The sequence below is a fragment of the Bos indicus genome, chromosome 29 (genome assembly GCF_029378745.1).
Source record: "Bos indicus isolate NIAB-ARS_2022 breed Sahiwal x Tharparkar chromosome 29, NIAB-ARS_B.indTharparkar_mat_pri_1.0, whole genome shotgun sequence".
In the NCBI taxonomy this organism is placed as follows: domain Eukaryota; kingdom Metazoa; phylum Chordata; class Mammalia; order Artiodactyla; family Bovidae; genus Bos; species Bos indicus.
The window spans coordinates 41,391,795-41,419,451 of record NC_091788.1 but is presented as its reverse complement, the minus strand read 5'-3'; the positions used below and the strand labels follow the sequence as shown (position 1 = coordinate 41,419,451).

The 27,657-nt window shown below is 57.0% G+C and overlaps 4 protein-coding genes and 1 long non-coding RNA gene across 8 annotated transcripts; 3 read left to right on the top strand and 2 right to left on the bottom strand.

The window, feature by feature from the left end:
- The first annotated feature begins 280 nt into the window (after positions 1-280).
- On the top strand, positions 281-5,097 carry B3GAT3 (beta-1,3-glucuronyltransferase 3). Of its 2 annotated transcripts, XM_019954762.2 has the most exons (5): positions 436-603; positions 1,735-1,909; positions 3,237-3,597; positions 3,754-4,044; positions 4,622-5,097. In XM_019954762.2, exons 1-5 carry the CDS (start codon positions 522-524, stop codon positions 4,718-4,720), a joined length of 1,008 nt encoding a protein of 335 aa, XP_019810321.1. In that variant the 5' UTR covers positions 436-521; the 3' UTR covers positions 4,721-5,097. The 2 variants fall into 2 exon arrangements, with proteins under 2 accessions (XP_019810320.2, XP_019810321.1); XM_019954761.2 differs by lacking the exon at positions 1,735-1,909 and having other exon boundaries at positions 281-603.
- A 147-nt stretch (positions 5,098-5,244) lies between these two features.
- Positions 5,245-7,457, bottom strand: ROM1 (retinal outer segment membrane protein 1). Its single transcript, XM_070783219.1, has 3 exons — positions 6,451-7,457; positions 5,852-6,098; positions 5,245-5,750 (listed from the first exon to the last, which is right to left on the bottom strand). Exons 1-3 carry the CDS (start codon positions 7,038-7,040, stop codon positions 5,532-5,534), a joined length of 1,056 nt encoding a protein of 351 aa, XP_070639320.1. The 5' UTR covers positions 7,041-7,457; the 3' UTR covers positions 5,245-5,531.
- Positions 7,458-7,603: 146 nt separating this feature from the next.
- Positions 7,604-16,839, top strand: EML3 (EMAP like 3). Of its 2 annotated transcripts, XM_019954759.2 has the most exons (22): positions 7,611-7,908; positions 8,743-8,914; positions 9,002-9,259; positions 9,354-9,464; positions 10,489-10,556; positions 10,721-10,844; positions 11,063-11,233; positions 11,427-11,496; positions 11,575-11,685; positions 11,926-12,021; positions 12,374-12,529; positions 12,692-12,833; positions 13,251-13,402; positions 13,483-13,608; positions 13,693-13,824; positions 14,278-14,345; positions 14,886-14,974; positions 15,046-15,143; positions 15,260-15,347; positions 15,815-15,913; positions 16,203-16,333; positions 16,416-16,839. In XM_019954759.2, exons 1-22 carry the CDS (start codon positions 7,887-7,889, stop codon positions 16,617-16,619), a joined length of 2,688 nt encoding a protein of 895 aa, XP_019810318.1. In that variant the 5' UTR covers positions 7,611-7,886; the 3' UTR covers positions 16,620-16,839. The 2 variants fall into 2 exon arrangements, 1 of the variants encoding a protein (XP_019810318.1); XR_011565010.1 differs by lacking the exon at positions 16,416-16,839 and having other exon boundaries at positions 7,604-7,908; positions 15,271-15,347.
- Positions 16,840-16,981: 142 nt separating this feature from the next.
- Positions 16,982-25,937, top strand: MTA2 (metastasis associated 1 family member 2). Of its 2 annotated transcripts, none has more exons than XM_019954760.2 (18): positions 16,982-17,636; positions 18,395-18,462; positions 18,837-18,930; positions 20,767-20,884; positions 21,014-21,077; positions 21,261-21,378; positions 21,657-21,759; positions 21,964-22,063; positions 22,237-22,425; positions 22,529-22,603; positions 22,729-22,787; positions 22,938-23,035; positions 23,145-23,284; positions 23,541-23,769; positions 24,094-24,183; positions 24,520-24,638; positions 24,739-24,881; positions 25,103-25,937. In XM_019954760.2, exons 1-18 carry the CDS (start codon positions 17,609-17,611, stop codon positions 25,266-25,268), a joined length of 2,001 nt encoding a protein of 666 aa, XP_019810319.2. In that variant the 5' UTR covers positions 16,982-17,608; the 3' UTR covers positions 25,269-25,937. The 2 variants fall into 2 exon arrangements, with proteins under 2 accessions (XP_019810319.2, XP_070639318.1); XM_070783217.1 differs by lacking the exon at positions 16,982-17,636 and adding an exon at positions 18,018-18,037.
- LOC139180748 (uncharacterized) lies at positions 21,878-27,657 on the bottom strand. The gene is made up of 2 exons (XR_011565011.1): positions 27,534-27,657; positions 21,878-26,608 (listed from the first exon to the last, which is right to left on the bottom strand). It is a non-coding gene; the product is annotated as an uncharacterized lncRNA (long non-coding RNA).

Genomic DNA, 27,657 nt, shown 5'->3' with positions numbered 1-27,657 from the left:
CCTTTGTCGGCAAAGTAATGTCTCTACTTTTTAATATGCTGTCTAGGCTTGGCAGGGCTGTAGATTTCACTCATTCGTGTAGCAATTATTTATTGAGCTACTGTCACTGCGTGCAGTGGCTGGTGGATGGGTGAGTGAATGAATGTAAGAAAAAATGCTCTCAGGGACTGGAGATCAAGGCGGAGGGTCTCAAAGCCACTCCCACGTCACCTTACTTTGCTCCTGACCACCGGCCAGGCACGCTTGACACGCCGGATATGACGTCGCCCACTCCCGTGGTTCCCAGAACTAGGCAATGGGACCGGAAATTACCCAGAGGGAAGGGGGTGTGCAGACTGACCGGAAGTGGGCCCAGACGGGCGCTGCCAGCGCTAGCTCCCAGGAGCCTCTCGAGACGAGCGTGAGGAGGGCGGGACACGGGGCGGGGCCGCTGCAGGGGCGGGGCTTTCAGGCGGGCGGGGGGCGGGAACCCCTTGTCCCCGCCGGACCCCGCCTGCCCCGGCGGCGGCGGCGGCGCGGCCATGAAGCTGAAGCTGAAGAACGTGTTCCTCGCCTACTTCCTGGTGTCGATCGCCGGCCTCCTCTACGCGCTGGTGCAGCTCGGTGAGCGGGGCGGGGCGGGGGTGCGGCGAGTCGGCCGGAGGGCACCCCTCCGCTGTGCATCCCGCCCTGGGGATGAAGCCCCGCGCAGACCCCATTCATCCAGCTCGGTCCTCCGACAGCCCCTCTGCGGCCCCTGGGCGCACTCCCCTCTCCAGAACGCACCGCGGCTGCCCGCCGCACCTCGGGTGAAATCAGACTCCTTCCCAGAGCCTGCCAGGCCCCGCGTGATCCCGTCGCCTTCTGCCTCTCTAACCCCATTTCCCATCCCTCTCGCTCGCTCTGCTCCAGCCACACTGGCTTCATGACAGTTTCTCGAAAACCCCACGCTCGTTGCTCTAAGCACTAAACCTGTCTCTGCTGTAACCTTTTCTCCTAGTTGTTCCCCAGCTGCCTCTTTCTCATCCTTCAGGTCTCAGCTCGCTGACATGTCACCGCCTCACAGAGGCCTTCCTTGACCACCTTAGCTAAAAGTCACTCTTCTTACTCTGGGTCCTCTTTTAAGTCTCCCTCCTATTTGTTTCCTTCATAGCCCTTACCACAGTTTCTAATAATTTTATTAATTTCTTTGCTTAGTGTCCAGCTCCTCCACTAAACTGAAACCTCCATGAGGGCAGGGACCATGTCTGTGTGGTTTCCTGCTGCAGCCCTGGCACGTAAGGCAGTGCCTCCCAGGAGGAGCATTCAATAAATATTTATCCAGTGATGGAATCAATGAATTTAATGAGTCTTTGGTCACACAGCCAACGGAACAGATTGAACCCTGCCTCTTATGCAGGGATTTAGAGACTGGGCCACTGCATGATTCTCAGGTATTTGAAAGACTGCCCTGTTTAGGAGATCAACTTGTTCATTATGCTTCCAGAAGGCAAAATTAGGCCCAGCAGGTAGAAAGGATGGAGGCAGGTGATCAGCTTAATAGACACATGAAAATTGTAATGGATGGAATTGTTAAAGTTGGAGAAGCGCTGCTATTTAAGGTAGCGAGTTCCTCACCACCCTAGGTGTAGAAAAGCTGTTAGAGAAGTTGTAAGGAGAGCCCCGCATTGGTTAGTTGAATGGGAAGGTTAATGGCCCTTTGGGATGCTGAACATCCTGTGGTTCTCTGCCCCCATCCCTGTTTCCTGGGACCAGGCCAGCCATGTGACTGCCTCCCTCCCCTGCGGGCAGCAGCGGAGCAGCTTCGGCAGAAGGATCTGAGGATTTCCCAGCTGCAAGCCGATCTCCGTCGCCCACCCCCTGCCCCTGCCCAGCCCCCTGAACCCGAGGCTCTGCCTACTATCTATGTTGTTACCCCCACCTATGCCAGGTATGGGCTCTGACTCACCCAGGATCTGCCTGGACCAAGAGGCTGGGGTTGATGATGAGTTTCAGGAGGCACTGGGCCAGGGGATGTTCTTCAGGCTAAGGCATTGCCAAATGTCAGGCTAAATGAACCACATCATTCCCCAGAGATCTTGGGGAAATTGTTTTTTTCTATAGACAATAGACGGGAGGACTTCCCTGGTGGTCTAGTGGTTGAGACTCCGGGCTGCCATCGTGGGGAGTGCGGGTTCAGTCCCTGGTTGGGAGCTCTAGGATCCCGCATGCCATGTGGCATGGCCAAATGTGCCATGAAGTACTGTAAAAAATTCCTGAGAAATTTTAAGATACAACAATAAAGTTTCAAAGAAATTCTGAACTTGAACTTGCCAAGTGAGTTCACTCTGACTCCTTAGGGAACCTTTGGTGAGGAAGTTTGAGAACCCCTTGACTAATGTAAAGTAGAGGACGACTTGGCCATTCAGTCGTATGGTGGTCTAGAAATAGTTACACCAGTTGTTACGTAGTGTGTGTACTCTCTGTCCCACACTGTGCTAAGTGTGTTCCTTTTTAAAAAAAAATAAAATAAAATAAAAGGTAGCTTTATTAGTGATACAAACCAACTGGGGAATGTGGTTTTGAAAGGAGCCAAAAGGGCTTGCTGACATCTGCCTGGAATCAGATGGCTGGCCCACCTAGGCTAGGCATCTTAAGACCCTCCCCTCTCCATGCACACACTGCCAGCCCTGGGGCGGGCAGGCCCATCTGAAGGGCAAATAAACTTATAAGAGACTCGGTGATGACCTTGGTTCAATCATTTTGGTCTAAGAAGGCACTGCCCTCTGCCCAGCAATGACAGACATCAGGAGACAGTGTCTATAAGACTCCCCCACCTCAGACTCCGGTTCTGTATTGTCTACAGAACCGGAAATCAAAAGGAGACTTGGACTTCTCTGGTAGTCCAGAGGTTAAGACTGTGCTGCCAACGCAAGGGGCACAGGTTCAGTCCCTGGTTGGGGAACTAAGGTCCCACATGGCATGCAGCATGGCCAAAAACATAAAAATAAATAACAGGGCAGGTGAGGGAATTCCCTGGTGGTCCAGTGGTTAGGGCTCTGCACTTCCACTTCAGGGGGCACAGGTACCGTCCCTGATTAGGGACCCAAGATCTCACAAGCTGAGCTACTCACCCAAAAAATAACAACAGGGAGTTTGGGTGCTGGTCAGGGAAATGTCGTGAGGGTGCTAGGAGTGGCCCAGAAGAAGACATACGTACCTGCTGGAGTGGGCAAGTGGTGGCCACCCCTTTCCCTCCTGCATCTTTCCCCCTGCAGGTTGGTGCAGAAGGCGGAGCTGGTGCGGCTGTCCCAGACCCTGAGCCTGGTGCCCCGGCTGCACTGGCTGCTGGTGGAGGATGCTGAGGGCCCCACCCCATTGGTCTCGGGGCTGCTGGCTGCCTCTGGCCTCCTCTTCACACACCTGGCGGTCCTCACCCCCAAGGCCCAGCGGCTCCGGGAGGGCGAGCCAGGCTGGGTTCGGCCCCGAGGTGTAGAGCAACGGAACAGGGCCCTGGATTGGCTCCGGAGCGGAGGGGGTGCTGTTGGGGGAGAGAAGGACCCACCCCCACCAGGTACCCAGGGAGTCGTGTACTTTGCTGACGATGACAACACCTACAGCCGGGAACTCTTTGAGGAGGTGAGCACTGGCTTGGGGCTGGGGAAGCAGGCCCGGTGGGACCCGCTTCATCACTGTCCCTGGGTGGGGAGTGGTGGGGCAGAGTGACTCAAGTGGTCCTTGCTCCTCCTCTTCCTCTGGGCCACTTCCCGTCTCTTCTTTTCCGACTTCCGCTAGATGCGCTGGACTCGTGGTGTCTCAGTGTGGCCTGTGGGGCTAGTGGGCGGCCTTCGATTCGAGGGCCCTCGCGTACAGGATGGCCGGGTTGTTGGTTTCCACACGGCCTGGGAGCCCAACAGGCCCTTCCCAGTGGATATGGCAGGATTTGCTATCGCCCTGTCTTTGCTGTTGGCTAAACCCAATGCCCGGTTTGATGCTACTGCTCCTCGGGGCCATCTGGAGAGCAGTCTCCTGAGCCACCTTGTAGATCCCAAGGACCTGGAGCCGCGGGCTGCCAACTGCACTCGGGTAAGGGGATGGAGGTAGGCATAGAAACCCGGTTCTGGGATGGACAGGAGATGGGAGAAGTGGAATGAGGCCCTGCGGAGCAGGATCGAGGATGGGTGTTTGAACAAGGAGAGACCCTGCAGAGCTTGCTTACTCTACTGAAGGGGAAGTCAGAGAAGGAAAGTGGTCTCTTGGCACCCCTGAGACAGAGAAAGGGTAAGGGATTAGGCCCCATTTCAGAGGCACTGGTTTCCCTTGTGGCTCAGATAGTAAAGAATCTACCTGCAATGCAGGAGACCTGGGTTCGATCCCTGGGTCGGGAAGATCTCCTGGAGAAGGGAATGGCAACCAGCTCCAGTATTCCAGCCTAGAGAATTCCATGAAAAGAGTATATAGTCCATGGGGTCGCAGAGTTGGAAATGACCGAGCGACTAACACTTTGACTTTCAGAGGCACTAAAGCCTCCCCCTCCCCCTGCCCTTCATACTTGGCAGCCAACATGGTGTGTGTCCAGGAGGTGGGAGGATCCATTCTATCCTGAGTGCCCCAAGGCTTGGCTGAGGCTGGGCCTGGCTCTAACTGAAACCTCCCTGGACAGGTTCTGGTGTGGCACACACGGACGGAGAAGCCCAAGATGAAGCAGGAGGAGCAGCTGCAGCGGCAGGGCCACGGCTCAGACCCAGCTGTCGAGGTGTGATGGTGGCCCTACCCTGCCCACCAGCTCACGAGGCACAGAGCTGTGGGACTGTGCCCCTGGCCCGCCCAGGATGTGGTTTTCCAAGTCCTGACCCCTCAGAGCCAGGAGCGGCCCCTCCACCCCTTCAGCCCCTCCCCTGGCCTGCCATGTGGCACTGCCCACAGGCTAGGGACAAACAGCCCTCCTATTGAGCCAGACTGGCCCTGTCTGGGGCGGAGCAGAAAACAGACAGACTCAGGAGGGAGGGCAGCTGAGTCACTGGGTAACTTATTGGGGCTGGGCATGCACTGGGGGGGCTGGAAGAGCTGGGCTGGATCCTCCCCACCTGAGCATGCTGACCACCCCCCTCCTACCTCCAGAATAAAAACTCAACCTGGCGGGGCCTCTGTGTTCCTTCACTTCCCACGTCAGGTTCTTGCATTTGATTCTTACCAGGGTCAAAACCCTTGGGTCCTGGCTTCTCCATCAGATGGAAATCAGTTCTTTCAGGGCCCCCCACCCCCTTGAAGAGAAAGATCAGGAGCTTCAGTCCAAAAGCTTTATTGAGTGTCCACCAGAAGTAGCCTCCAGGCCTTCCCATGTCATTTCTCCCACCTTGGTTTTGTTCTTTTTCTGTCCCCTGGTGGTTCTGGCCATGGACTAGGCCCTAGGACACCTGGTTTTTTCTCCTACCCCAGTCCAGCTCACTGACTATCCTTAACCCTCTAATCCCAGATTCCCCCCTCCCTCACCGGGAGCCTATAAGGAGTTGTGAGCTTTCCAGTCTTGTCCATCCCTCCCCTTCCCCCCACCCCCATCCCCACCTTAAGTTCTAGGCCTCAGGCAGACACTCCTTGGGAGGTTTCTCTTCTGGTGGGGTCTCCCCAGGTGCTGGCCTATGGGGCCCTGCTCCCTGTAGCCAGGCTGTTTTCAGCATGTCTTTCAGCCCAGCAGGAAAGAGGTAGCCCTGGGCCTCTCCCTCCCCATCAATGACTCCTCCGAGCCCCTCCAGTGCTGTCTGCAGGTACCGCAGGCCCAGAAGTACCAGAGTCTGTGGGGGGAAGCAAGAGGCAAGAGGTCAGTAAGGGTCAGCAGTTCCGGGGTCCCTGGGTTGGAGGCGGTGAGGAGGCCTCAGAACCTCTGCTGACTCACCTGCAGCAGGAAGGTAACAGCCAGCATGTTGCCCAGTGTGCTTGCCAGCCCCTGCAAGTGCCCCAGTAACACCTCGTGGCATCCTTGGGACCAGAGGTTGAGGTTGGGCTGTCGGGGATCAAAGAGGGGGTGGGCATGGGGGTCTGAGAGCTGGCTTTGCAGGCAAGGTCTGGGTGAGTGGGGATTACAGCAGGAGAAAGGGACCCCATCAATCAGATACAGGCCTTCCACATTGCTCTGGATCCGGCTGCAAAGGGAGGGGCAGGGGTGTTAGGATATCTGGTGATAGAAGCCTGAGGGAGAAGCTGCAGGGTACAGAAGTTGAGAAGGGAGAAACGAGGGAAACATTTACCAACTGCTTTACTATGCCAGGCAGGCATAATTCACTGTTGTAATCGTTACAACAACTCTGTGAGATGGTAGTTTTATCATCTCCAGTTTACAGACACATGGGCCCAGAGCAGTTTGGTACCATGCCCTGGGTCACACAGCTATTGCCCCATTCCCTCATTCACTATATGAATTACTGCCTATCTGGGTGAGGGGGTTTCAAGGAAAGAGAAGGAAGAGAAGAAGGAGGGGAGAAGCAAATCACTCACTCAACCACGTCGGGGTCATTGGGATCCAGGTAACGGTTGCTGACCCACTGGATTCCAAACCAATCCTTGTAGCCATGACGGCCACAGCAGTGGTGCCTCAGCTGCAACTCATCCAACAGCCGTTTGGCTTGACAGCGTCCGGGCACCTCTGTGTCCTTGTAGTGAACCAAGGCAGACCCCAGGCCCTCCTCCAGGCCCGTGTCCAGAGTCCCAGGTAAAGCCAGGGCTAGTCCCAGGGCAAGGACCAGGAGACCCCCGCCCCCCGCTGTGCCAGCCACCAGCAGCGGGCCTAGGACCCCTCGCCAGGGAGGGTATTGTTCTGCATCCAGACTGGCCCGGCTAGCTCCTGAACCCACCAGTCCTGTGCCCAGAGCCACTGCACTGGCCGCCAAGGCAACCTGGGGCAGGGCAGAGAACGGGCAAGAGGGAGCCAAGAAGGTACCAAGGTGCCACAGCTGGACCAGGAGGTGCCCGCTACAGAGGAGGGTGAGGCCACCGACCAGCACGAGCAGCCAGGAGAGAAGCCAGAGCCCCTGCGCCAGACGGATGCGGGGCTGGAGGGGCAGGACCAGGGGCAGCACCGGCGCCATCTCCCATCTCTGCCCGAGGGACAGCAGAGCTGTCAGGGGATGGGGTTGGCCGTGGCAGGATGCTGCGTCAGCCCGGCCCGGCTTGAGCTGGGCTAATGCCACCCTGACCCCAATACCCTGGGCATCCTCCGCCACAGCCTTAATAACCCGCCGCCCGGGTCCTCAGCCAGTCCCAGTTCGGGATGCTTCGGCTTTGCCCCTGAGAGAAAGCCCCGCCCCCGGGCAAAGGGCCGATTTCGTGACCCCGCCTCTGCCCCCTCGCGGAAGTGGGGAGGGGCTGGTCGGTTCTGCCCCCCAGAAGCAAGGGGCTGGGGGCGGAGACCTCGGGCCCCGCGCTCTTTCCCGGGTCCCCGGGGAGTCCGAGGGCCAGGATCCCGGAAGGGCCCGGAGGGCGGTGGCCCGAGGGGACCTGTGGGGGGGAGGGGTCAGAGGGTTGGCCCCGCCCCCGTACCGAGCCGCCAGGCCCGGACAGGGAGGGGTTACCAGGCGGCCCGGCCCCCCCTCCTCGTCCCGCCCCCCCTCCCGCGCTTCCTGGCGGCTCCGCGTCCGGGGCCTGTTTGTGCTGCGGCGTTGGGGCCCGGGACGGCCCCGCCACCCCACCCCCGGGAGCCGAGAGCGGCCCGGGGAGAGTCCGAGGCCCCGGCGAGCCCCAGAGCCTGCGGCCCCCTCCCCACAGCGCCCCCTCCAGGCCCTTTGCCCGCGCACGACAGCGCCCCCGGGGGGGTGGCTCGGCTCCCTCGCGCGCGCGCCCCGGGGTGCTTCCCCTTCCCCTCTCCCTTGCCATGGCCCCCGCGGCTTAGACGCCTCCTCCTCCGCCGCCGCCGCTCGGAGCAAGCCGGGGGCCGGATGGACGGGGCCGGGGGGCCCGGTGAGTACGGGGCGGGGCGGGCGGCGTGCCCCTTCCCGGAGCGCCGGCCAGTCTGGCGCTGCCATTGCCCGACGGCTGTCCCGGGCGTCCCCGCGTGCTCCTTGCCCCCGGGGGCTCCGAGCATCCTTCACTGTTCTCAGGCCGCTCCCCCTAGTTACTTGGGTCCTCCAACTGTCATTTCGGACTTCGACAATGCCATCCTGCCCCCCGTATTACTCTGGGCCCCTCCAAAGTTTCCGAACCTCCTGTGTTACCCTGGGCTTCTTTCCCTACTTTGGTGGGTCTTTTTACTCCTGACCTCCTCTGTTACCCTGGAACCTGCGCTGGGACCTCTGCTCTCCGCTGCTAACCCTCTCCTGTCACTCCGGACCTCTTCTCTTCTGAGTCCTCAGGATGACTGTCCTCTGAGTCCCCCACTTCTCTCCTGGTGCTCCCTCGCAGTTTCTCTGCCTTCCCTGGAGTCCTACGGTTACTCTGGGCTGGGCCCTGTCGTCCCTCATGCGCCTCCGTCTGTGGTTCCCACGTTCCTCGGCAGAACTCCATATTTCCCCCCTGGTACTCCATGGTACTCACTGTCTTTGCGGAGGCTGGGACAGGCAGCAGGAAGGGACCTCTGCCAGGTTCCTCGCCTGCCCTGCCAGAAGGAGGCCCTTGATCCTTTTCCCACCGTCTCCTCCCCTCTGGGAGCGCTTCCAAGCCTGGAGTTGCTTGGAGTGGGCAGTCCTATTGGACAGATGCAAAGTTAGGGGGAGAGAGAATCCCCTCAAGCCTTTCCCCAGGTGTGTGTCGGGGGCAGGGGGGTGACATGCTGACGGCTTCTTGCCCCTTTCCCAGGTGAGGGCCCGGCTCAGGAGGCCCTGCAGTCCTTGAGCCGGCGGCTTCAGGTGCAGGAGAAGGAGATGGAGCTGGTGAAGGCAGCCTTGGCAGAAGCTCTTCGCCTGCTGCGGCTGCAGGCACCCCCCACCTCCCTGCAGGACCCTGGCACCCTGGGCCCTCCAAGGGACAGGTATGCATGTGGTCACTCCCTCCTCCTCCTCCTCCTCCTCGATGGGGCCTCTAGGGCCATCAGGTTGATGCACTGTCTCCCCATCAGCCCCGCAGCGCCCCCAGGACTGCCACCCACGTGCAGCCCCTCCTTGGTGAGCCGAGGCACCCAGACGGAAGCAGAGATGGAGGTGGAACCATCCCCTGGCCCCCCTGGGCTGAGCAACGGGCCCCCAGCCCCTCCGGGGGGCAGTGAAGAACCTAGCGGGACCCAGTCTGAAGGAGGGGGCAGCAGCAGCAGTGGCACGGGCTCCCCTGGCCCCCCAGGGATCCTCAGGCTGGCTCAGCCCCCGCAGCGCACTGACACGTAAGTCTCCTGTGGTCGAGGCTGGGAGGGGAGGGCGGATAGGGGAGCCCCAGCGGCAGGAATGACGTTCACCTGCTCACTGTGCTCTGCCCAGGCCACGGAGAAATTCTTCCTCCTCATCACCCTCAGAGCGGCCTCGCCAGAAACTCTCCCGGAAGGCAGCTTCCTCGGCCAACCTGTTATTGCGGTCAGGGAGCACAGAGAGGTGGGCGAGGCTCCCCCCGCCCGCCCCGCCCCCAACCCCCTCACCCCAGGCTCAGGTTCTTGACTTTCCACATCCCTCACCTGGCTTCCCTGGGTGGGGTGGGGGGCCTCATTGCCCAACAGGAAGAAAGGAACAAGCGCTCCTGGGGCGCCTGCTGTGTACCCAGCACTGTGCCAACCCCTCGACCTCCTCCATCTCATTCAGTCCCCACGACATCCTTGGGGGGTAGGTGGTCTCATGCTGTTCATTGGCCAGGTGAGGAAGCAGGCTCAGAGAGGGTAAGTCATTTGCCTGGGATCACACAGCTAGAGCCAGGATTTCAACCAAACTCTTCCTGACTCCAGTTGCCCCTGCCCTCTCCACCATATCACAGCATCCCTTTCAAGTTCCCAAGAGGGTTTTCCAAAAGTATTCATGGTTTCCATGGGTGACTCTCCTCAGATTCCAGCTCTCTTCCCCAACCACAGCCTACTACGCTTTAGAGAGCAAGGGGGAAATCCCAGTGGATTGTCTCAGAGTGTGTACAGGCTCCAGGACACCTGAGTGTTTATTCTCACCCTATCCTTGGCCTCTCTTTTATTCTCGGAAGAGAGGTTGTCAGCTTATTATCCTCTAACGACAGTGATCTCTGGAATTCCCCTTTCACTTTCCCCTTGAGAGATAAGGACTTTCCTGCTGACCTCTCAGATCCCCAAGAGGCACGGCTGTGGACCTTCTAGAGTCACTATGGGCCCATTTTACAGATGGAGAAATGAAAAGGTTGATAGGCAGAGGCCTGGTGGTCTGGAAGAAAGTGTCACCGTACACTACCTCTTACAGCGGTGCTTGGCCCCTTTAGTCTCGGTCTTCTCACACCTTACATGGAGCCCATCTACTCCAGAGCCCTCACTGCTCACGATACAAACTTAGAGTGTGCAGAGGTGACTGTGATCTCTAGGGTGATCTCCTTTCTTGTGTCCTGCCCCTCCTCAGTTCTGTCTTGGGACCTGACTGCAGTCCCTGTGCTTTTCTCTCTGCCCAACAGCCGTGGGGGAAAAGACCCCCTCTCCAGCCCCGGCGGTCCTGGCTCTCGGAGGAGCAATTACAATTTAGGTATGTCCAGAGGGATCTGGAAGAACTTGGATGATGGGGTTGGGGCTACAGCCCCAGGAACTGTTGGGGGGGAGCTGTGAGGTATGGTGGTTGGAGCTCTGCCCTGACTTTCCTAGAAGGGAAGCTGCAGGACGGTGGTTGACACCTGCTTGTTTTCACTGTAGAAGGCATCTCAGTGAAGATGTTCCTCCGAGGCCGCCCCATTACCATGTACATCCCGTCTGGCATCCGCAGCCTGGAGGAGCTGCCCAGCGGCCCACCCCCGGAGACCCTCAGCCTTGACTGGGTGTATCCTGCTCCCTTCAACCCCCTGGCAACCACCCTTCCCATCATGAACCCTCCCCACCCCCTGCTTTTTTACGATTTCCTCCTGGGTCTGCAAGGAGAGGGGGACCTCCCCATCTATCCTCTGCCAGTGGCGCTGCTGGCTGGAGCTCTGTCTTTCTCCTCTTTTCCTCACTGTGCCCTTGATCCAACCCTTTCCTTGACCATGATCCCCACTCCAGGTATGGGTACCGGGGTCGTGACTCCCGCTCTAATCTGTTTGTGCTGCGCTCTGGGGAGGTGGTCTACTTTATCGCCTGTGTGGTGGTGCTGTACCGGCCTGGGGGAGGCCCTGGGGGCCCTGGAGGTGGTGGCCAGAGACATTACCGGGGGCACACGGACTGTGTTCGATGGTGAGGGTCCGAGGGCTGGGGAGTGGGCAGCTCAAGGCGTGGGGAGAGTGGGCTTGGCAGAAAGAGGGTCTTGGGTGGATGTGGAGAAGCAGGAGAGGAGAGTGGACTTGCTGCTCTGCAGGCCCAGGGACGGTGTCCTGGGTGGTCTTGAGAGACCGACCCCCTTCCCTAGAGTGTCTCCTCCCCCACTTAGCCTGGCTGTTCACCCTGATGGTGTGCGTGTAGCCTCAGGACAGACAGCCGGCGTGGATAAAGATGGAAAGGTAAGGCCACAGTCAAACACCAGGGTGAGATCCCGGCCCGGCCCTCCTTCACACCCCTGACTCCTTCTCCTCCACCAGCCCCTGCAGCCTGTGGTTCACGTCTGGGACTCCGAGACGCTGCTGAAGCTGCAGGAGATCGGACTGGGGGCCTTCGAGCGGGGTGTGGGGGCCCTGGCCTTTTCAGTTGTGGTGAGCTGGCCCTGGTGCCTCGAGGCCCTCATTTCCTTGTCTGGGAACCCCCTTCTTGTACTTCACCAGGAAGCCTCAGAGGTCCTGGCCTTCCCAAGCCCTGCCCAACTGGTTCTCCTAAGAGACACGTGGCCCCTTCTGCTCTCTCAGCCTGTCATAGCGCCCCTCGCCTCATTTAGACCCTGAACCCCCTGACTGCCAGGCCTCACTCAGCCCCTCTGGTGTGTCCTCTGGCCTCAGGATCAGGGCGCTTTCCTCTGTGTGGTGGATGATTCCAACGAGCACATGCTGTCGGTGTGGGACTGCAGCCGGGGCACGAAGCTGGCTGAGATCAAGGTGAGGTGTTCAGGGGGCCTGGCGGGGCGCCGGGCAGGGTTGGGTGCAGAGACCTCCAAACTTCCCAAACACGAAATCTCCCTTCTGGCTAAGTCCCCTGGAGCAAGCCTCCTAGCCTCTCTGAGGCTGTAAAGTGGGGACCACAGACATTCTGACCTCATGAGGGACAATGTGTAAGGCATTAGCGAGTGACAGAGAGTGGCGCTCTTAGGGGACCAGGGCCTTGGAGGAAGGGTTGTCCTGAGGGTTCTGGCCCTCAGTAGACCAGTTGTCAGGGTGCCAACTGAAGACAGTCTGGTAGAATGAAGGTATACAGGGCTTGGGGTGGCTGAATCTAGTATCTTCCCTTCAGAGTACAAATGACTCAGTCCTCGCCGTTGGCTTCAACCCTCGTGACAGCAGCAGCATCGTCACCAGTGGGAAATCCCACGTCCACTTCTGGAACTGGAATGGTGGAACAGGGGTTCCTGGGAACGGGACCCTCACAAGGAAACAGGGTGTCTTTGGGGTGAGGCGTGGATGGGTGCGGGATGCGGGGGAAGGCAGGGTGCAGATGAAAGCATTGGTCTGAGTACTATAGACCCTAATGCTACCCAACTCCCAGTGGCCCCTTAACTTGTAGTCTTTGCCCTACCCTTTGACCTCTGCTCTCTGCTTGCCTCGCCCCTAGAAATACAAGAAGCCCAAGTTTATCCCCTGCTTTGTGTTCCTCCCCGATGGAGACATTCTCACTGGGGACTCAGAGGGGAACATCCTCACCTGGGGGCGGAGCCTCTCAGATTCCAGGACCCCAGGAAGGGGTGGGGCCAAAGGTACGATGTGATGGGGGTGGCATCCTGGAAGGCTAGTTCCCCAGAGGGTCTGTGAAGACAGAGGAGAGGATTTCCCATTCTTTTACCTGGGGAGTTGATGGGTTCTGTCAGAGGGTGGGGCTCTCTAGGCAGCCAGAATAGAAGGGTGGTGGGCAGCATGGCAAAGGGAGGAGGCTGGGGCTTTGGAGTCTGCCAGGTTCTGGGCTCACCTCTAGTTCTGGCCTTTAGGAAGTTACCTCACTTCTTTGAACCTTGGTTGTTCAGTCTGTAAATTGGGGAGAAGAGCCAAGGATCAGAGACAGCATTCAGCGGGCACTCAGCAACTGGGAGTTATTACTGTATTGTGACCGCCTAGGCTGCTCTTGTTCCCTCCTTCCCTGCACCCTACAAGCATGACCACCTGGACTTTGCCAACAGAGACCTATGGGATTGTGGCCCAGGCCCACGCTCATGAAGGTTCCATCTTCGCCCTGTGTCTCCGGCGGGACGGGACTGTGCTGAGTGGTGGTGGGCGGGACCGCCGGCTGGTCCAGTGGGGGCCCGGGTTGGTGGCCCTTCAGGAGGCGGAGGTGACGGCTGGCCTGGGGTCAAGGGAAGGAGGGGGACAAGGAATGGACAGGGGGCCCCTGACGTTCTGTACCCCCTGCAGATTCCTGAACACTTTGGGGCCGTGCGGGCCATTGCAGAGGGGCCTGGCTCTGAGCTGCTGGTGGGCACCACGAAGAATGCGTTGCTGCGGGGAGATCTGGCCCAGGGCTTCTCCCCTGTAATCCAGGTTTGGGGGGGGCCAAGGGTTTGGGGAGCGGGGAGGGAAGAGCTGTGGGGGAGGGGCAGAGATGACAGCCGTGCTCCGCTCCAGGGTCACACGGATGAGCTCTGGGGGCTCTGCACACATCCCTTCCAGAACCGTTTCCTCACCTGTGGCCATGACCGGCAGCTCTGCCTCTGGGACGGGGAGGGCCATGCGCTGGCCTGGAGCATCGACCTCAAGGTAGAGAGCTCTGTGTCCCCGGATCCTCGCTGTCACACCCACCGTGACTTCTGTGGCCACCACTCCTTCCCCAACATCCGCTTCCCTTTTGCTCCCACAGGCAGCCACCTTGCACTGGTATGACTGTACTGGCTGCTAAAATATTTATTCTTCTGTACTGATGGTGCCACTGTCCCTGAGTACCGTCCGCCCCCCAACCCCTAGACCCCGTGAGTGGGCAACTAATGGTTAATCTCCCGCACAGCTAGGGGTATCAGTTCTGGTGGCTAAGTGTTTTGAGTAGCACCTCTGTTTAGGCTCTAGAGGCAGCCTGCCTCCCATCCCAGGTCTCCTGTGCCTCTCCTCCTCGGAAGGAGGGGAGGCTTTGCCATTGTTATCAAGATGACAAGGTATCCATCTTAGTTCCCTCACTCGAAAGGCATCTTCTTGAATTCACCTTCTCCCCTCTCCCAGGAGACTGGTCTCTGTGCTGACTTCCACCCCAGTGGGGCAGTTGTGGCCGTAGGACTGAACACAGGGAGGTGAGAGGGAGCCAGAACTCCTGGGAGGGGAAAGTAGGAGGTATGGGAAGGGTTTCTGGTAATGGGGGGCAGTGGAGGACTGTGATCGCTGCCTGTTCAGGAGCCCCAACTGCACCCTCCCACTCCTCAGTGCTTTTCCCTGCAGCCTGGGTCTCCCTTGCTCTCCTGTGGCAGCTGTCATCACACCCTCCCCCATCCACTCCCCCTCCTCTGGGAGTGGAGGAGGTGGCAGCTCCAGATAGAGGAGCAGGGGGGATGGGCGGGGCATAGGGGAAACTGACACAGGGAAGTGACAAGCTTACAGAATCCACAGAGCCCTGTCTTTGGGCCCTTGGACTCCTTTTCGGCAGGTATCAGGAGCCCCTCAGCTTTTATCTGCCCTTAGCCCCTTTCCACTTACCAGCATATAAATGCAATGACAACCTCCCTGTCTGTATCATAGCCTTTCTTTTGGTGTCTCTGAGGCTCTCTGACTTGCCAACCCGCACCCTGCTCGGGACAGGTATCCTCACACCTGTTTTCCACTTCCTTCCCTTCCAGGTGGCTGGTTTTGGATACAGAGACCAGAGAGATCGTGTCTGACATCACCGATGGCAATGAGCAGCTATCAGTGGTCCGGTACAGCCCAGGTGGGAGCCACCTCCACCCCGGACCTAGACTCATCCCTGGTCCTTCCCTCTCTGAGTGACTGTCTTTGTAGATGGGTTGTACCTGGCCATCGGTTCCCATGACAACATGATCTACATCTATAGCGTTTCCAGTGATGGTGCCAAGTCCAGCCGTTTTGGCCGCTGTGTGGTGAGGAAGCTGGGGTGGAGGGTGGGGCATTGCCATAGCAGGTAAACTAATACCCTTCTGGGGGTGGGGGTGGGAAATGGTGGCTGCATTTTTAGTCTCTTGACCCTTGCTCCCAGGGTCACTCCAGCTTCATCACTCACCTTGACTGGTCCAAGGATGGGAACTTCATCATGTCCAATTCTGGGGACTATGAGATCCTTTACTGTGAGTGACAGTAGGGGAGGGCATGAGGAGAGGGGAATTGGGGTGGGTTTTATTTATGTGTGTGGGCTCTTGGTTGGGAGGGGATGAAGGAAATGTGAGGGAGCTCCCAGTAGAGGGGCTGAAAATGTGTTTATACACAATAGGACAGAAAAACCACACACACAGTTTAACACCATGTTTTATTCCCACCAGGCCTTAAGAGAGTTGAAAAATGTACTAGGAAAAAGATTGTTCTGGAAAAGTTTCTCAGGACAGGTGTGGAGGGGTTGACTTAAATCTAGAGAGGAGAACTTCAGATGGGAACTCAGGAAGCACAAGGGGCTGGGTTTTGCCCTGGGCTGAGGGCTACCACTCTGACCAGATCACATGCCATGGCCTCAAGCCAGTCTTTCCAATTTGGCCTCCCATGTTATCCTCCCCACGGAGGACTGGGTGAGAACTGAGCTGGGTGGGCTCCCTCTCCCCAGGGGACGTGGCTGGAGGCTGTAAGCTGCTGAGGAATCGCTATGAGAGCCGAGACCGGGAGTGGGCCACCTACACCTGCGTGCTGGGCTTCCATGTCTACGGTGAGAAGGGGCACAGGGCCGTGGAAACTTGCGTGAGTGTGGGGGGACAAGGTGCAGCCCGCCTGGGGCTCGGAATGCTGGACATGTGTAGGGGGTGGACGTCAAGAAACTGGCAGATCCAGCCCAAGAGGCCTCCCCCACCCCCGCCCCACCGGCCCTCGGGACTGGGAAGGATTGCCTGGAACGTGGTGGGTGGGTGGCCGGGCTGCCTGAGCTAGGGGGAAAATGGTGCAGCTCTGGACCGCGGGTGGGGGCGGGGAGGTCGGGCTGAGGCCGGCTGCTGTGATAGGCGTGTGGCCAGATGGCTCGGATGGAACTGACATCAACTCCCTGTGCCGCTCCCACAACGAGCGCGTCGTGGCCGTTGCCGACGACTTCTGCAAAGTGCACCTCTTCCAGTACCCGTGCGCGCACGCCAAGGTGAGGCCCCCCCGGGCCTCCGGGGCAGGGCGGGCGGCAGGGGTCCCGCGGCCGCTGCAGCTCCATCTTCTTTCCGGCCCAGGCGCCGAGCCTCGTGTACGGTGGTCACGGCAGCCACGTGACCAGCGTCCGGTTCACGCACGACGACTCGCACCTCATCTCGCTGGGCGGCAAGGACGCCAGCATCTTCCAGTGGCGAGTGTTGGGCGCTGGGGGCACGGGGCCGGTGCCCACCACGCCCTCTCGAACCCCCTCCCTGTCCCCTGCCTCCTCTCTTGACGTCTGACCCACCGGCCCTGCAGTGTGGCCCTGCCCCACCCACCCAAATCCCCGGACCGGGGCGACCCTGTCCTCGACTTCGAGACATTCCCAAAAGTGCATTTCCCTGGAGGGGGCGAACGGCACCCCTGCACACACTGTATAGACCCGCTGGCTGAGCCGGGCAGCCCCAGCCTGGGCCCTGACTCCCGCTGCCTGCTGAGGGGCAATAAACCAAAAGCAAAGTCGCCTCCCGGTCCTTTTGTGGGGCGCGGCTGGGCGCCTCGGGGCTTTATGGGGGTGGGGAGGAAGGCAAAGGGGAATGCGGAAAAGGTGAGGGAGGGTGGACTTTTTATGCAAATAACAGGCGAAGCCTCTTGCAAATAACTGCGAGGTTCTAAGGCGCTACGAGTTTTTCCGCGGCCGCAGGCGGAGCTGCAAGACTCCAGCTAGCAGAGAGTTAAGCCCAACTCCTCTCCCCGCCCTCGGAGGCGGGGCCGAGCCGCCACGGAAATAGCCGAGTGCTGGGCCGCGGTTGCCCGGAGGGAGCCGAACTTCTTCCGGAAGTAGCCGAGCTTTGCGGTCTTGCTCTCCGACCGGAGCCGAGTGCTGGGCCTTGTTCTCCGGATCCGCCGAAGGTGTTCCGGAAGGAGGCGAACCCCGAGGCGGGCCGGCAAGTCTTCGCGGCGGCCCTCAGAGTCCAACGTCTGGTGGGACTCGGCGAGGGCGGGGGTAGCTGCAGCCCGCCTCCGGTCCGGCGAGATCCGAGGTCGTTCCGGAAGAAGCCGAGCGGACCGGCGCCGGTCTCGGCGTCCCGGGCGTGAGCCTATAGAGGCGGCGGCGACAGCGCGGGCCGGGATGAGCCGCGACGGCTGAGGCTGCGGAGGCGCCGGCTGCGCGGGCCCGACTGAGACTTCTGCGAAGCGCCGGCCCCGCGTTCAGGGCTTCGCTTCGAGTCCTGCCCTCGGGAGCCTTCCGGACCCCTTTGTGCGGCCGGAGGCGGCGGCGGGAACGGCCATGGCGGCCAACATGTACCGAGTGGGAGGTGAGTACCGGGCGTTAGGGGCTTCGGGGCTTGGGGCGGGAGAGGTTGGGCGCTGGGGTCAGAAAGGCTCGGCTCCCAGCGGCGCGGGGAACCGCGTCTAGGGCGGCGTGGTCCAGAGCGCGGACCGGAACCGGAACCGGGAGCATGGGGAGCGAGAGCGCGGGGATCGCGACGCGGCCGGGCTCCAAGACTCCCGGGGAGGCTGCGGGCGGCCCGACGTCACTCTCAGGGCAGCGTCTGGGCCGCCGGGGTCGTAAAGCGGGATTGCGAAAGTGGTTCCAAAGGGGCTGACAGGGCAGGCAGGGGGCGCGAAAGGCCGGGGCGACTGCTTGGCCACCAACGGGGGAGCGGCCGGGAGGTTTCCTCTTCCCAGGCGTTATTGTGCGCCTCGGTTCGCAAAGGTGGGGGCCCTGTACAAAGTGAACAATTGCTCTCTTGACCGAGACTGGGATGCAACTCCATCGCTGAGTTGTGGGGACTGCTGAGCAGGGGAACCCCCTGCTTCTCTTGTCTCCTCCTTAAGGCTCACTTTTGAGCGGAGGATCTGATTTAAGAACTGGGTGATTAGGGTTGGAGGGTGGAACGTCTCTCCATTATTTTCTGCTAGTCTGTACACTTGCACATTTCAGCGTCCTCTCTACCTAGACCCTTATCTCCTTTTGGTCTACTCAGGCCTCCTTTCGCTCCTCCCACTCTGGTGCTGGACTCTCCCATCTACTCCTCTGATCTTCCCGGTTCTTCCCCACCCCCTCCTACAGATTACGTCTATTTTGAGAACTCCTCCAGCAATCCTTACCTGGTTAGAAGGATTGAAGAGCTCAACAAGGTGAGTGGAGCAGAGGCCCGCCACTCCCCCCTACCCCCCAACCTCCGTCTTCTTTTTTCAGAGATCTGTAACTTCAGGTGAATGAGAGACAGAGATAACACAAACCCTGTCCTAAGTACCCATGCATATTCATTCATTCATTTATTCCACGCATTCAGGAAAGGCTATTAAGAGCTTAGTGGGAACTTTACTGTTCTGTTTTTTGGGGGGCCGAGGAAAGGGATTTGGAAGTCTGTCCTTAAATGTGAATCTCTTGATTCATAATTTGAGTTTTTCTTACATTCTTTAGAAACTTGTTCACTGATGTTAGTCTCTTCTTTATGCATTTCCACTTTCAAATGATTAGTTTTCACCACCGATTTTTCTCTCCTTAGACTGCAAATGGAAACGTGGAGGCAAAGGTCGTGTGCCTCTTCCGGCGAAGGGACATTTCTAGTAGCCTCAACAGCCTGGCTGATAGTAATGCCAGTGAGTGTCTTTGTCCCCACCCCCGGTTTCCCTGTCTCCCACTGCCCATGATCTGAAGCCTGGGCATGTCCCTGCAGGTGTTCTCTTGTAGCATGCCCAAGGCAGGGGTGTGAGTTTGGGGGTGGGAAGTGCCTGGTCTGCAGAGGGAGGCCTGTTTTTACATGTTGGTTTAGAAGCAAGGTGGAAAGGCCATGATAAGGAAAGCCAGAATTTGGCTTGTGTGTGAGTTGTATATTTGTGAATTTGCCTTTGTGAATGGTGTATGTAAAAGAGATGATAGTATTTAAATCGGGGATGAGGAAGCACTTTAGAGAAGCAGACCTCTAGGGGGACAGTTTCGGTTATATTGGGATGATAGGTGGTGACTGTGAAGAGAAGAGACTGTACTGAGAAGCGTGCATAATAGGAAAGCAGGTTTTTGGTGTGATCATGAGGTGGTAAGGCTACACTGATGGGAGAAAATAGGAAGCCAGGAACATTTTCTTGCGCTTTTCCTCTATTCTCACCTCGCCTAGCTTCTCTCACCTAGCCCTGTACTCCATTTTACATCTTTCCCTTTTCTTTTCACCCTATCCTGCTTCTCTTGATGCTTTCATCTTTTTAGATACATAGCTTTCTGTTTTCTTTAGTTTCTTTTTCCTTTCCTGCTTTGGCTTTCTTTCCCCTTTCTCTTGTTCTTCCTTTCTAAATTATTTTCCTTATTTTGGGCTTCTTTGAGCATTGGGCGTGAAGGGGTTAACGAGGACTTGGGCCGACCAAGTTCTCTGGCTCTCTGGGGTTTCCAACCCTGTCTGGCAGGGGCTGACCTTGGTCTTGTCCAATCGGAAAGGCTGTGGGGGGTGTGGTCCCCCTTGCCTTAGCACAGGGTTTCCGGAGCACACAGGCAAGGGGTGGAGCCTACTGCACACCCCTGGCCCCCCCCCCCCCTTCTCCTTGAGGTTGGGAACAATGCACCAATGAGCCTGGGCCTGTGGCTCTTCTGCCCCCTCCCTGTTTGGTTGGCACCCAACCAAGTTAACCCTTTCCACTAAGGTTTCAGGGCAAGTTGCAGCTCCTTGGGGGGGAAGGTGTTGGCACTGGCTTGAGAGGTACTGTCCTTGAGAGCCCCCAAAACAAACTATTATTAGCAAGTAGAAAACAAGAGAGTTAGGGTTGCATGTGATGTTTAAGAGCAGAGTCTCCTGAAATTTGCAGAGGAACTGGTAAACACAATTTTGTGTGATGCTTTTATTTATTTATTTATCTTCACTGAATTTCTGGACCCCAGGCTAGTTTAGCAAGAGACAAGTGTGATATTCTCGCTGGGCCTGGTGTGGGCAGATGTGTGCTGTATGAGTGGTATCTGAGCATTGGCACCTGGGTTTGCCGTGTGTTTCTGTGGCAGCCTTTGTACTCTCAGCATGTGTGTGTTCAGTGTGTCTGACTCTTTGTGGCCCCATGAACGTAGCCTGCCAGCTTCTCTGTCCACGGGATTTCCCAAGCAAGACTACTGGGAGCAGGTTGCCATTTCCTTCTCCAGGGTATCTTCCCCACCCAGGGATCCAGCCCTGTCTCCTGCATTGATTGGCAGGCAGATTCTTTACCCCTGAGTCACCTGGGAAGCTCTTGTACCCTGAGCAGCTCTTCCCTAAGAGCACTCATTAGTGATGAACAGTTGGGAGCACCTGTGATGGCAACGGGAGGGCTAAGAGGTAAGGGTGGTGTGGTAAGGATATGGAAGGCAGGTCCCTGAGGAATGTGAGGAAAACATTAAATATTTTCCCTGGCTTAGAGTTTTTAAGGTGGCTTCTTTCTGAATTAGTTTCTGACTTGCTTTCTTCCTCCTAAATCTCCCAGGGGAGTTTGAGGAGGAATCGAAGCAGCCAGGGGTGTCAGAACAGCAGCGACATCAACTGAAGCACCGAGAACTTTTTCTTTCTCGGCAATTCGAATCATTGCCAGCCACCCACATAAGGTATGGGGCAGTCAGGGCCACTTGGCTTGCATGTACTTATTTAGAAGGTGGAGAGGAGGGGCTGGTGTGCAGGAGATGCCGCGCAGAGGAAATGAGCTCACCCAGGGTTTTCTGACTTCTCTCCCGTAGGGGGAAATGCAGTGTGACCCTCTTGAATGAGACAGATATCTTGAGCCAGTACCTGGAAAAGGAGGTGAGAAAGAAGTGTTGGGAGAAGAGGGAGGGAAGTGGGTATTGCCCCGAAAGGCAGGAAGAAAGTCTGACTGGGATGAGGTACAGGTTGACAGGCTGCCTGTCTTGGGAACTCTGGATAACCCCCGTGCCCCCTGCCTATGAGGACTGCTACCCTGCTTACCTTCTCTCTTTCTGTCTCCAGGACTGCTTTTTTTACTCACTGGTGTTTGACCCTATGCAGAAGACACTTCTAGCTGATCAGGGAGAGATCCGAGTTGGTTGCAAATACCAAGCTGAGATCCCAGATCGCCTGGCAGAGGGTATGAAGCAGGAGAGACTGGGTTATGACCACTGGGATGTCTTAAGATCAAAGTCTCTGAGTGGTGGGCCTTGGCTTTGTGTGGTGCACAGTCTGCGTGGCTCTGTGTTAACAACCCGGGCAGAATGGGACCTTAGGAACCTGAAGGGGGCAGACGGGCACACTGGGAAGAGAAGTCTGAGAGTTAAGATGGCTAATAGCGTCCAAGGAGGAGATGAGGTGTTATTGTGTCAAGGCACCTATTTTTCTCCTGGATGATACCACTTCCCCACTCCCCAGGAGAATCTGATAATCGGAACCAACAGAAGATGGAGATGAAAGTCTGGGATCCAGACAACCCTCTCACAGACCGGCAGATTGATCAGTTTCTCGTGGTGGCCCGGTGAGGGGTGGGTGGATGGGGAAGATGGGCTGTGGGCGGTGTGGACGTAGTTCTGAGTCATGTTCTTAAGAGATGGACTTTAATTATTTTTGGCCTGGGTGTTGTCCTTTTTTATCCGCCCCCCCCCCCCCCCGCCTCATCTGGCTTCGTTCCTCAGCCCACTCGAACTTTCTTCTTTCCCTGACTTCTCACTCTCTCCTTTAGAGCTGTGGGGACCTTTGCAAGAGCCCTAGATTGCAGCAGTTCCATTCGGCAGCCAAGCCTGCACATGAGTGCAGCCGCTGCCTCCCGAGATATCACCCTGGTGAGCAAAAGTTGGTGGGTAGTTGGGTGGGCTGTGTTTTGTGGGGACCTGTAGAGCCTCGGAACTCTGCAGGGAGGAGGTTATCTCTGAGGTGGGGGGAGTACTTAAAGAGCAGCAGGGGAGTGGTGCTGAGAGTTTTAGGTCATCAGCATTGCTTCCCACCTTTTCTGTAGTTTCATGCAATGGATACGTTGCAGAGGAATGGCTATGATCTGGCTAAGGCCATGTCAACCCTGGTGCCCCAGGGCGGGCCAGTGTTGTGTCGGGATGAGATGGAGGAATGGTCAGCCTCAGAGGCTATGCTGTTTGAAGAGGCCCTGGAGAAGTATGGGAAGGATTTCAATGATATTCGCCAGGACTTTGTAAGTTGCTGGAGCTAGGAGGAGAGGTGGAAGAGGTGGCAGATGAGGGAACCAGGCTCTGGGGCCAGATCCCAGCTCACCCTTCTTCTCTCTGTCTCTTCAGCTACCCTGGAAGTCACTGGCCAGCATAGTTCAGTTTTATTACATGTGGAAAACCACAGACCGATACATTCAACAGGTAAGGTCTGGGCTGGGGAGGCTGGACCAGAGGCCCCCTGCTCACCTCTGCTTTTGAAGTTGATGACACCCCCCACCCCCAGCTGAGATGCTCTGATCCTTTTTTTCTTTTTCTCCTTCCCGCAGAAAAGATTGAAAGCTGCTGAAGCAGACAGCAAACTAAAACAAGTCTACATCCCTACCTAGTAAGTATGATGGGTAGGGTGTGTTTCCTCTCTCTGCCCGTAACCTGTGCTTTTCTAAGTGATGGGGGGTGCACAGGAGACAGGGGCAAATTATTATGGGGACAAAGTGGAAGTCTTTCCTTGACCAGTTCCTGGTTTCTCTCCCATTAGCACCAAACCAAACCCTAACCAGATAATCTCTGTGGGCTCAAAACCTGGCATGAATGGGGCTGGATTCCAAAAGGGCCTGACTTGTGAGAGTTGCCACAGTGAGTTCCAGAGGGGGATAAGGGATGCCGGGGGTGAGTGGGGTGTTTGCCTGAGAGGCTCAAGTGGCATTTACCTCCTGACTGTTCCCTCCACTCCATGCTCCCACAGCCACACAGTCTGCCCAGTGGTACGCCTGGGGCCCGCCCAACATGCAGTGCCGCCTCTGTGCTTCCTGTTGGATCTACTGGAAGAAGTACGGGGGACTGAAGACCCCAACTCAGCTTGAGGGGGCTGCTCGGGGCACCACAGTAAGGATGGATGAGGAGCAGGTTGGGGAGAGCAGTAAGCTAATTGATGTGAGCTTTAGGCGAAGGCCAGAACACCCAGCTCCAGTAAGGTGATGGCTTGACTGCGGGTGGTGGAGGTCGGACTTGGTGTAGTGGTTGGGGAGCCAGGTGGTCAGGACAGCAACAAAGAAATCAGGTGGGAATAAACCCTCTGCTGGCAGTGGAAGAAGGGAGCCTTGGTGACTGACTGTTTTCCCTTTATCCTCTGTCCTTCCAGGAGCCACACTCGAGGGGTCATTTGTCCAGACCAGAAGCCCAAGGTCTCTCCCCCTACACAACCAGCGCCAACCGGGCCAAGCTGCTGGCTAAGAACAGGCAAACATTCCTGCTCCAGACCACAAAGCTGACCCGTCTTGCCAGACGCATGTGCAGGGACCTGTTGCAGCCAAGGAGGGCTGCCCGACGACCCTACGCCCCTATCAATGCCAACGCCATCAAGGCAGAGTGTAAGGGCAGGAGTGCTGGGCTGGTGGCAGGTTCGGGTTGCTGTGGCCAGAGACCAGGGTTTTCTCTGGGTGTTTAATGACAGCAGGGGTAGTAGGCTGCAAGGGCTTGTTAGGAGATTAGACATGGTTCCTTGGGACTTCCCTGGTGGCGCAGGGGTTAAGACTCCATGCTCCCAATGCAGGGGGTGCAGGTTCAGTTCCTGGTTAGGGAACTAAGATCTTGCATGCTGCACAGTGTGACGAAAACCAAAAGACTTGGCTCCTGGCCCCCGAGGAGACCTGAATAGTGACGCACCTTCAGAAGCTTTCATCTTTGTTCTCCAGGCTCCATTAGACTTCCTAAGGCTGCCAAGACTCCACTGAAGATTCACCCTCTGGTGCGGCTGCCCCTGGCAACTATCGTCAAAGATCTGGGTAAGGGATGGGGAGCTAGATGACTCAGGGTGGGTTTAGGATGGGGAGCCGCTAGGTGGTGTCTGGCTTTTATTAAAGACCCTTCTCTTCCCCTGCTTTTTTCTTTCTCACTGAGTCCAGAGAGGGTTAGTCTTAACTGTACTTTTCTAGGATAAAAATGTTCTTCTCATAAGCTATCCAGTATAATTACATACTGATTGATGGAAGAACATGTTCATATATGACTTTTGAAATACTGCTAATTACTTGTCAGACCCCTCTCCCATCACTACTTTCGGGTATTCATAGAGAAAGTGTGAACGTTCTCCATGGTTTCTTTTAATTTTTTTCTGACAGTGGCCCAGGCACCTCTGAAACCAAAAACACCTCGGGGTACCAAGACACCGATCAACAGAAATCAGCTGACCCAGAACCGGGGACTGGGGGGCATCATGGTGAAACGGGCCTATGAGACTGTGAGTGAGCCAAGTGGAGTTGGGTGGGCTTTTATAGCTTTTATATCTAATGGGTGTCTGGGAGTCCGCTCTCTCACTGTGTTGCCCCACCTTTTTCCAGATGGCAGGAGTTCCTTTCTCTGCCAATGGAAGGCCTCTGGCCTCAGGGATTCGCTCAAGCTCACAGCCAGCAGCCAAGCGTCAGAAACTCAACCCAGCTGATGCACCTAATCCTGTGGTGTTTGTAGCCACAAAAGATACCAGGTAGGGAGCCCTCCATGGGAGGGGCCAAGAGGTCAACAACCCAGATGGGTGGGTATGGGAAAGGAAATAGGAGGATCTGAGCAAGAGCAGCTCCCCGAGACTGGGTTGCAGGGAGGGGGGATGCTGGGAAAAGATGGGCTGGAAGGTGGCATTGTAGTAGAATGTGGAGCTTCACCTTGATGGTCTTTGGTTTTTTTGCTGCCTCTTCTCTTGCCGGCCAGAGCCCTGCGGAAGGCTCTGACCCACCTGGAAATGCGGAGAGCTGCCCGCAGGCCCAATTTGCCCTTGAAGGTGAAGCCGCCGCTGATGGCAGTGCGGCCCCCAGTCCCTCTTCCTCCTTCGTCACATCCTGCCAGCACCAATGAGCCCATTGTCCTGGAAGATTGAGCACCTGTGGGGAAGGGAGGTGGGCTGAAAGCTAGAGGGTGGGTGCACAGGGCACCTAGCCTCCCTTCCCTCTAGTATCAAAGGGAATGAGGAGTGAAGGAGGGAGGGAGCAAATGAGTGTGTCCTTGGAGGGGCCGGGCGCCCTCTGGTGTTAGCACTTGGAGGCTTGTCCCCTTCTAATGCCTCTCCATGCCTGGTGGTGGAGGGCAGTCTGCAGGAACTTGGCTCATTGTGGGAACCTAGCCTGTTTTGGGGGGTAGGAACCACAGTTGTCTTGGACAGTTTGGGGGGGAGGGTTTTTTAATTTTTTAAAAATTTTGCCTCCCTTTGTGAAAGGGGATAGGGAAGGGGAAGAATAAACAGATACCAGGTGGTGGTATCTGGTTGGGGGAGGGGGGCGTGCACTGCCATGACTGCCATGTCTTTTTTTTTTTTTTTTTTCCTAATTGGGGGTTTCTCTTGCTGTCCGGTGTCCGGACTTTCCTAAATGGAGTTTGAGGCCCCTAAGCTGGTATCAATCCCAGCCTATGCTCGCTCTTTCCTTCCCTCCCCTTGTCCCCTCTGCCTTTTGTACGCCAGTTCTCAGAAATAAAGACCTTTTGTCTGTTTTTTTAACCTCGGATTCTGTAATTGGTTCTTATAGTAACAAATAAAAAGCTGTTTTCTTCAGCTCCTCCTGGCTCAGCTGTTCTCTGCTGTGTGTGTGGTGGCTTCTGTAGGAGGGGGTGTTTGTGTGTGTCTGGTGGCTTCTATAGGAAGGTGTGTGTGTGGTGGCTTCTATAGGACGGGGTGTGTGTGTGTTGGGGTGTGTGTCTTGGATTGGGAAAATAAAGGACAAAGCACAATAGAGAAGGTGCAGATGGGGCTTGCTCTGGGAACAGCTTTACGTGCTATGTAGCCTGGACAGGTGGCTTGGTCCCGTTATTGCTTTCCTGTGGAGTCCAGACTGCTCCCCAGCTGCCTACAGTACTGCAGCCCAAGCACCATCTTGGACCAGCTTCATTAAAACAGTTGCGATGTGCTGGTTCTCCGAATTGACTAGTGGATTCCATAGAGGGAGGGGGTGTGCGTGTGTGTCTAGTTTCTTCTTTATTTTCCAACTCTTACTCCCCCTCTTCTTTTTACTGAAGGAATTCTGGGAGTTGCTAGAGGCCAGAGCAGGATGTATACCACTTTGGAGGGTACTGTAGGATCATGCCACCTACTTTTCTGCTACTTCAAGGATCCCCAAGGCCAGCCTCAGCAGCTGCCTTGATATTGAGGTCCCCCTTGTGGTGTTTCCTGCCTTTTCGGGTTTGGGAGACCGATTAGACACGAGCTGATTCCAATGAGAGGAGCACCTTGGGAGAGAAAAGTTAAGCTTACTGTCTGCTCCTTGAGCACTTTCTTTAGAGATAGGGAAAAGCCTAAGCAGCAGACTTACCTCGAGTTTAGTTTGAGACGCCTGACTCAGGTCGGCTACTCTTTTCACAGCCCAATGCTGTGGGTTGATCAACACAGCAGGAGCTCCGTAGCCCAGCTGATACGCCCCTCTATCTCATGGTCCCTGTCTCTGGGGCCTCCTCAGTTCCCTTGCTCTCTTCCTGGTCTAAGCCAACACCTCTAGTGTCGGGAGGAATGACCACTACAGCGGTCTGCTGTGGTATCAGCACCCTCCAATGTTTTTACGCAGTTGCCATCACAGCAGTTTAGGCTGCATGCCTTTAAATGGGCGGGAGGCTCTGGCATCTGGTGAATACTCCACGCAGACGGCTATTGAAGAAGAAAGGCCATCTGGCTGTGGGCCCGTGGAGTTCTAACGGTGCGCGCGGGGAAGAGCTCCCCAATCAGGGCTAGGAAGCCGGCGCAGAACAGCATTCTGAGAAAGGACCGACGGTAGAGGAAAGAGGATAAGAGTCCTCAGAAGGTTTGGAGACTAGGAACAGCCCGGGCCTGAAGGACCCGCCTTTATCTACCAGGGAAATGGCAATCCAATCCCATGGACAGAGGAGCCTGGTAGGGTACAGTTCATGGGGTCGCAAAGAGTCGGACACGACTGAGCGACTTCACTTTTAAATATGGGGTTGAGGATACAGCCCCATGGGTCTCTACTGCCCCTCGAAGGAGGGCACAGCCTGCCCTAGGTCACCCAGCAAGGAAACCGCCGGCTGTCAAGGAGGGTGCCAGGCAAGAAACCCGGCTCAGACCTTGTGGCTGCCTTGTGAATATTCATGCTCTTGGGGCCAATCAACGTCTCAACCGCTCAGAGCACACCAATTGGCTTACCGCATGCAGATAAGCATCGTGGACAGTTTTCCAAAAGCTGGTAGAGACCTAACTCCGGCAGGACTCGGAACCCTGAGCCGAAAGAGCTCGGTTTTAGCAGGCGTGTACCGCGCGATTGACCGAC

Coding starts and splice junctions, on each gene's coding strand:
- B3GAT3 (XM_019954761.2), top strand. CDS start 296: ATGGGACCGGAAATTACCCAGAGGGAAGGGGGTGTGCAGACTGACCGG. Junction 3,598..3,753: donor GCCGGGAACTCTTTGAGGAG/GTGAGCACTGGC, acceptor GACTTCCGCTAG/ATGCGCTGGACTCGTGGTGT. Junction 4,045..4,621: donor GGGCTGCCAACTGCACTCGG/GTAAGGGGATGG, acceptor CTCCCTGGACAG/GTTCTGGTGTGGCACACACG.
- MTA2 (XM_019954760.2), top strand. CDS start 17,609: ATGGCGGCCAACATGTACCGAGTGGGAG. Junction 22,604..22,728: donor CAGACCGATACATTCAACAG/GTAAGGTCTGGG, acceptor TCCTTCCCGCAG/AAAAGATTGAAAGCTGCTGA. Junction 24,184..24,519: donor AACTATCGTCAAAGATCTGG/GTAAGGGATGGG, acceptor TTTTTCTGACAG/TGGCCCAGGCACCTCTGAAA.
- EML3 (XM_019954759.2), top strand. CDS start 7,887: ATGGACGGGGCCGGGGGGCCCG. Junction 9,260..9,353: donor CCCCCGCAGCGCACTGACAC/GTAAGTCTCCTG, acceptor TGCTCTGCCCAG/GCCACGGAGAAATTCTTCCT. Junction 13,609..13,692: donor GCTTCTCCCCTGTAATCCAG/GTTTGGGGGGGG, acceptor GCTCCGCTCCAG/GGTCACACGGATGAGCTCTG.
- ROM1 (XM_070783219.1), bottom strand. CDS start 7,040: ATGGCGCCGGTGCTGCCCCTGGTCCTGCCCCTCCAGCCCCGCATCCGT. Junction 6,099..6,450: donor AATGACCCCGACGTGGTTGA/GTGAGTGATTTG, acceptor CTCCCTTTGCAG/CCGGATCCAGAGCAATGTGG. Junction 5,751..5,851: donor CTGTTACCTTCCTGCTGCAG/GTGAGTCAGCAG, acceptor TTCCCCCCACAG/ACTCTGGTACTTCTGGGCCT.